This window comes from Montipora foliosa, chromosome 1 (genome assembly GCF_036669935.1).
Source record: "Montipora foliosa isolate CH-2021 chromosome 1, ASM3666993v2, whole genome shotgun sequence".
Lineage (NCBI taxonomy): Eukaryota > Metazoa > Cnidaria > Anthozoa > Scleractinia > Acroporidae > Montipora > Montipora foliosa.
Genome location: NC_090869.1, coordinates 50022538 through 50030037, shown reverse-complemented (window position 1 = coordinate 50030037; position 7500 = coordinate 50022538). Strand labels below are relative to the sequence as shown.

At 38.7% G+C, this 7500-nt stretch overlaps 1 protein-coding gene and 1 non-coding gene across 2 annotated transcripts in view; both read left to right on the top strand.

The window, feature by feature from the left end:
* The window catches only part of LOC138000342 (large ribosomal subunit protein eL32-like), a 7087-nt gene extending 205 nt beyond the window's left edge, over positions 1–6882 (top strand). Inside the window, exons 2-4 of the mRNA XM_068846675.1 lie at positions 340–434; positions 4221–4373; positions 6662–6882. Of these exons, the coding sequence (XP_068702776.1) occupies positions 345–434; positions 4221–4373; positions 6662–6820 (402 nt within the window). The 5' untranslated portion in view covers positions 340–344 and the 3' untranslated portion in view covers positions 6821–6882. The remainder of the gene's footprint in view (positions 1–339; positions 435–4220; positions 4374–6661) is intronic.
* On the top strand, positions 5182–5372 carry LOC137982563 (small nucleolar RNA SNORA81). Its single transcript, XR_011118747.1, has one exon. It is a non-coding gene; the product is annotated as a small nucleolar RNA SNORA81 (small nucleolar RNA).
* Positions 6883–7500: the final 618 nt, after the last annotated feature.

The window sequence follows — 7500 nt, the reverse complement described above, 5'->3', positions numbered from 1 at the left end:
CCCGTCGAAGAAACATTGGAGCTCGTGTATTGAAAATAGGATAATTGTGAATTTTCAGCCTGAAAAGTGCGCATGTGTTGCATGAAAATAACCATTATGTTACTTAAGTTCCGTTGGTAGCTGTTTTTAGTTGGAGGACGAATACCCCCATTTAACTTCTAATTCACGTGGAGTCATTACCCAGTGATTGTTGAGAGGTGCATCGCAGAATGCAAGGGACATTTTGGGTTGAAGTTATTTGTTATTTTTATGGCTTTATAAATACGGTCTCTTGCTAGTTTTTGTACCTTGTACAATTGAGTGAACAATCGTGGTGCAATTCTTTTTTTGTGTGTTTAGCCAAGATGGTACGGCCAATAAATAAACCCCGAATTGTGAAGAAGCGGAAAAAGAAGTTTATCAGACATCAGTCTGATAGATACGATAGATTGAAGGTTAGTAATGTTTCGATATAAGTCGATTCAATTCTTATAAGCATGCTTTAAATACAGATTAAGGATTCTTTGGCATAACAACTCAGTTGATCTTCTGACATTATTGATCTAACTTAAGTGTTACATTTCCATATATAGTTTTGTGACAGTAACAGTATTATAATAAATTTGGCTAGATTGTGGAATACGCGGCCCACAAAATATCTGAAGTAAAAAACTGCTCCCGTAGTGCCACAGTCGTGTTGTAATGCTGTGCCTGCAGTCCTACAGTCCCGTAGTCGTCAGTCGTTGAAATGGCAATCAGTTGTGTTGCAATGCTGTGTGAAGAAGAAAGCACACGTTTACTGATTAAGCCTAAGCGCTTGTTTCAGTGATTAGGCCTAAGCACTCATAAAATTTTAGCTTTCATTTTGCGGTTTGGTCAAGTACACTTTTCACGAGATCGTGTGAAGAAGAAAGCACTCGTTTACTGATTAAGCCTGAGAGCTCATTTCAGCGATTAGGCCTAAGCACTTGTAAAATTTTAGCTTTTATTTTGAAGTTCGGTTGACTACACTTTTCACGAGATCGTCTTGCCCTTGACTCACTGAGACTTCATTATTGAACGACTGCGGCACAGCGGTGGCAGTCTTTAAATTAACTCAGACTTCATATTTCATTGACTATGGTACTGCGGTAGCAGTATAACTTAATTGCATAATTTTGTTTGGTCACTGCGGGACCGCAGGAGCACAAGATTTGTGCCGTTCAAAGTGGGCCGGGTATTCTGCAGTCGCTCCAATTTGAGGCTCCTGCTTGCAGAATCAAAGAAAGTCTCTTGACTACAAAACTCTAAGAAGCCACTTGTGCATTTTGTGCAGAGAGGGTGAACTTCAGAGGGAAATACATGTACTATTTGGTGTCTTCACACGTTTTTGTGGATGAAATAATTTTTACTTTTTTTAATGTGGAACTTTCTTCATCTCTACTCGTGTAGAGTTTGGTTGTACTTGTATCTGTTTGCAGTGAGCAAATAGTTTGGAAATATTGCTTGGAAAATACTGACCTGTAATGCAGCATGTATGTAACAAAGAGGCAACAAATTGGAAGATACACAATTGGTAAAATTACTAATATAATTTGCAACTAACGAAGCACATGTTGAATGTAAACTTTGGGTACATTATATGTTGCCAACTTCTCAAGCCAGGAGGGGGCACATGTTCATATACCAAAGAGTTTATGTTTTATTGCGATTTCTGTAAGTGTGACCTCACACGAAAAGTTTCCCAATGACTAGTCGTTCTGAGGCGTGTAGCCATGAAGTCTCCATGAGAACGGAAAGGAGTCGTTTTTAAGTAATAGTGACACATGAGAATGGAATTGGAAGTTGTTCGCTTCCCTCAAGCAGTTTTTTGAAAATAACAGGTACCCGTGAGAACGGCTCTGGTTATTCACTAGAGAAAGCAAAAATATTGCTTGTCGTTTGACTGAATTTCACTTGCAACCATTGTTTGTCATTTGAACAACTTGAGCAATAGGAAACGACCAAGTGATACAATGTAAGTCTTGCACTTTTCGCGGGCCATCTCTTTCCGAACTTCACCAAACACTGTTGTAAAACTGAAGTCTTTAACAACACCTTTAGCAATAATGGGAAGGTCAACGCTGCAGGACAGGAAAGAAGCTGCTGGAGAACCGCGATAATGAATAGTATTGGCTCCTTTTTATAAAAATTTCAATTTTGATTTCAGATTAGATGTTGCTGCTGTTTCCAAATTCTGTTACGGTGAAGTTTTCGATAGACTGTTTATATATGTTAGCCGTGTAAGTAGAGTCGATAAGAGCCTTGTTCACGAGATCAGTCGTTCATTCTTGAGCCATTCAACTGTATCTGTTAAAAAAAACTTTCAGCTTTTCAGTCGTGAAGCTCACTCGTTTAGAGATTTCTTTGGTCCATTCAGTTCATAAGCTCACCCATTAAAAAAATTGTGCAGTCGTTCGATTGTTCGCTTCAATTGTGAGAACAATTTCACAACCCATGAGTCACCCATGAGGTTGCCGTGCGTTTGGCTGTTCAAATGACTTTCATAACATTTTCGCGTGAGAGGTCACAATATAATTTCCTGCTATTTCCTCACATTCCACTTTTCATCTTTACCTGTTTTTGACATTATTACAGAGCATGTGCATTGAAACATGATTTATTATTGAAACTGCTCTAAGACACTGTAATAAATTTGTTGGTTAATGAGACAGGAGGTCTCGTAAGCGTTCACCTTCCCTTTAAAGCACTGCATTTGTAACTTAAACCACTGCTGTTTTTGCAGTTGGCTTAGTGATGAGAGTGATGGTAGTCCAAGGGAAGGACAGTAACTCGTTTTGTTTGATTGAGGTTTCATAGAGGACCTCTTTCTTAATGTCTGCTGACATGGACCTCAGTTTCAAATGTACATTTCCCCAGATTCATTTAGACCAAGCAATGGTTACCACAATATTGTTTTTTACCACAGTTTCTTGTAATCTCTCAATCTGAAATTGGCTAATTTGCCATTGTCGATAAGGGTCTAGAGAATGCTGTACGCATCATGCTCGCGTCAATTTTATCACGCGATGTAAAGAAAGCCCATTTTGGGGACTAAACCAAACATATTGCGAGAAAGTTATAGACGCTTTTTCTTTTTTCGTGTCATGATTTTGGTCACGCTCTGAAACAAAAACTTGCTTTGGCGTTGAATATTGTGGTAAAAGACAAATCGAAAGTAGTTCAGCGTTGTCTGTACTCTTATCGATAACAATATTCGTCGTCGCAGTGGTCAAAATTTGTTGTGGACTCGCTCGGTTCTGCCTCATGAGTCCACGACATTTTGAACACTGATGACGAATATCGTTTTCGATAAGAGTACAGACACTGCTGAACCACTTTTGATTTGTTAAATCTCTGAAGTAGTGGTCAAGGGATAAAGCTAAAGCTGCAGGGATGTAGCTAAGAGTAGATTCATCTGGTTGAAAGTTCTATTGAGACCGTAAGTTTGTGCTCTGAGCATCAAAGGCACCTGGTAACAAGATTGTTCCCAGTATCTCACAACACCTGGCATTCTTCAAGATGGTGAATACAGGGAAAGAGAAGACATGCACAACAGTATTATTTTAAACAACGCTTTTATTTCATTTCTAATAGATAAATTCTAGTGATAATTCCGTATACTAACATCCAACTGCCAAAATTCAGTTGGCGATCACCCCTTTCTCAAGCGGCAATCTTCACCAGCAGCCGGGGCTTAATGATATCCCTGAACGCTGTGGTTGTAAATCTGTCTGTTTGCTTGGAGACTAAATTCCTCCCTCTTGTAATTGCTTTCTACATGTAGCTTAACCAAAGTGTTTTTTTGTTGTTGTTGTTGTTTTGTGTTGTAAGCAAATGGTGATTTTGCTTTCATTGTTTGTTTTAATCTTCCAAAGCATTTAATTTGAGGGGTGGAATGCATCCCTTGAATAGAGATGAAACTTGATGACAGACATGATCTTGTTGCAGAACAAGAACAGAACATGAGTTGACTGCAAATTACCCTTTTCTCACCTAAAAGGGAAACTTACAGATTTTATTCGCCAATTGGAAGTGCCTTAGGTGGAAATGGGTTAAGCTATTAGGGAACTTAAAAATTGTAAAAAAACACTTGTTGTCAAAAATATGTTGTAGCATCATCCCACTCTTTGACCAAGATTTGTTCTTTGTTGAAATTGCTATTGATGTACAGTTGTAGCATGGTAAAGGGCAACACTATTTTGTTTTTTATTTTTTTGTAGCCAAACTGGCGCAAGCCAAAGGGAATTGACAACAGAGTGAGGAGGAGGTTTAAGGGCCAATATCTTATGCCCAACATTGGATATGGCAGTAACAAGAAGACCAAACACCTCATGCCAGATGGATTCAAGAAGTTTTTAATCCGCAATGTCAAGGTACAGTATCTTGCCAAGAGACTGGCCTTTTCACAGTGAGACATGCCTACATATTTCAGCTTTAATCCTATATATTTGTCTGTTTTATGGTTAAAACAAGTTAAAGGGAATAGGTACAGTAGAATGGTGCTTTACCATTCAGTCCCCTCAAACATTAAACTTACAGAGAATGTTTCATACATTTTCCTTTTTTTCATTTTCAGTCTGCTGAGAAATTTTTCCTTTGAGTTAGCTTGTCTAAAGATTTTCATACCTGTTTTAGCATTTATTATACACTCAACGGATTACATTGTGTTGTTGTTTGGTCAATGACGCATGCATAAAATTATCAATAGGTGACTGAGTGCAAATACGGAGGTTCCAGGGGAAACACAGCTGAGTAATTTTATTGAGTATATAATGAATAAAAAGTTGCAGGAACTTGCGCGTGCATTTCTGGATTTATCACCACTTGTGATGTTTTGAAAATGAGATGGCTACAACTAGCCAATTATCTGGGCCACTATGCAGCTCTCAGAGCGACTCTCTAAATTGGTTCAGAAAAAAAAGTGGACACAAAAAACGATTTTACAAAGAAAGAGTGGACCGTAATTCTAAAACAATAGCTCTTCATCCTTAAAGGGATCCAATGAAATTAGAGGATCTGTGTCCTGACTTTATTATCTGGCCTCTTTTCTGTTCCATAGATTGTTTCTTACACTTTGTAATTGTAGTATCCCTATCCCTTGGGATTTTCAGTAACCTCTGGTTGGCGTGGGTATAGATAGTTTCTAGAAATGATTGACAGTAGCTGCTGCACTTGCCAACTCCCTTCCTCCAAAAAGCACCTCACTTTGAACTGAAACCATGGTAACTATATTCAAGGGTTCCACTGGTGTAGTAATGAAAGTGGTGGTTGTCGAAAGGAAGGAGAGAGATGCAGTGTTAATGGGTGAGACCAGAGAGGGCCTCTTTCTTAATGTCCAATGTTCATGGGTCTCAATCCACACTGCAACATTTTAGTTTACGAAAACTGTCTACCATATTTTACTGAACTGTTGTGGAGTACTGTGACATGCAGACTAGGGTAATTGTATGAAAACACAGTTATAAATAAGGCGTTTCTTGCTATATGCAGTATAAGCAGCTTCTTGTCAGATCACATAACATGTATTTTGCTTCAAAAATTTGAGAATATCTATGATTTGGTAGTATAGGAGGGCCGATTGTCTTTTGTTTACAAATTTTTTGCTTTGTGTAGATCTCATTTATAGTTAGTTTGTTGGGTGTTGCTCCAACAAATTGCTCCATAATAAAGATAACTTTCAAAAAATGTTGCTTCACCGCTTGAAATATCATTAGAATTTCAATTTCAAAATTGTTGCACTTCCTCTGCAAACTGACTGGTCTGGGCGGACAATTCTGACAAAAGGAAATCTCCCTTTAATAGATATTCATTTATGTTGATAATCACGTAATAATTTTGAAATTCTGCGTTTGATTTTATTAATACCCTTTTCATAGACTCGTGACTAGCATGTTTCACTGGCCAGGGGTGTATGGATGGCGCAGTGGTGAGAGCACTCGGCTCCCACCAATGTAGCCTGGGGTCGATTCCCAGATTCGGCATCACATGTGGGTTGAATTTGTTGGTTCTCTACTCTGCACCGAGAGGTTTTCTCCGGGTACTCCTGTGTACCCTCTCCTCCAAAAACCAATATTTGATTTGCGTTGATTTGTTGATTGTTAATTTTAGTTTACAGAACGACTAGACACGTAAATGAATTTTCTTTCCTTTCCCCCCCCCCCCCCCCCCCATTTTCTCCACGGTCTTGAGCGTTTGCGTCAATTCACATTGCAAGAAAGAATTTTTTTTTTTTTTTGCAAAATTGCAGTGGCCTTTTGAGTGTTGTGATACACCTTAAGCTGTGCTGATTGTTTCTGAGAAAATGTAACGGTAATCGGTTGAAGAGACTTAGAGAAACGGCTTCTTTTTGTATTTTCATCTCGTACCAGGCGATGTTCTTTTTCTAGATACAAAGTGGGATAGAGTATAACTAAGTTGCTGTGTTAATAATGTTGAATGAATTAAGACCAAAATTTCACAAAAAGGCGAAACGTTTTGCTTGCTGTGGAATGTTTTTTGTCTGAAGCCCTTCATTTTTCAACATCAGATACATGTACACAACACTCGTTGCTGTTGACGACAACTGTTAATGTGACGTGTAGGCACTATTACCTAATTTAAAAGCTGGAATACTTCATTTTTCACCTAAGTTACACTGTAATACTCTTTTCTTGGTTTTCAGGAACTGGAAGTTCTTCTAATGTCTAACAGAAGATATGCTGCAGAAGTCGCCCACAACGTTTCTAGCAGAAAAAGGAAAGACATTGTCGAGCGCGCACTGCAGCTAAACATCAAGGTCACGAACGCCAATGCGAGACTGCGCAGTGAAGAAAATGAGTAGATTAAATGAACATTTGAAAATGTCTTGCATCTCCTGTAGAAATAAATGCGTCATTTTCTCTTTGCCTTGTCCTTGTTGATGAGTACTCACTTGTGAGCATTGTTGTATAATAATAGTATACTTGCCTGACAAGTAGAGAGTTGCGCCTGAAACGAGAGGCGGGGAAAGTTGCAAGAAGTAAACAGACAGATATTGCACGGTTTCACTGAGAATATTGATTAATTGTCTACATTTCATCGATGGGGTACTTTTAGATACGAGGGTACTTCAGCATCCAGCATCCCCGCTCTTCGTAGCGGTATTTTTGTTGTTACAAGTTAATTAGGCGTAGCTCAGTTGGTTAGTGCGTAGCTTTGGGAGCATGAGGTCCCCAGTTCGATCCTCGGTAACCTCAACTAATCCTCCGAGCATAGAGCGTTTTCATATGACGTCACGTCAGCCTTGTTGGTGTTCCAAACTAATCCTCTGGGAATTGAACTCTATTTTTATGCAAATAGTTTCTTTTGTTTCATCAAATTAGCATTTATTTTAGTCACGTGAGTGAAAACGCTCTATTGAGCTCTATTATCATGCAAACGTTTTCTTTTGTTTCGGTGGAAAAACAAGGTTACTGACCACGTGATTCAAAATATTCCATAGACCTCTCGTAATGGCGGCCAAATAAAATACCCTTTCCAAAA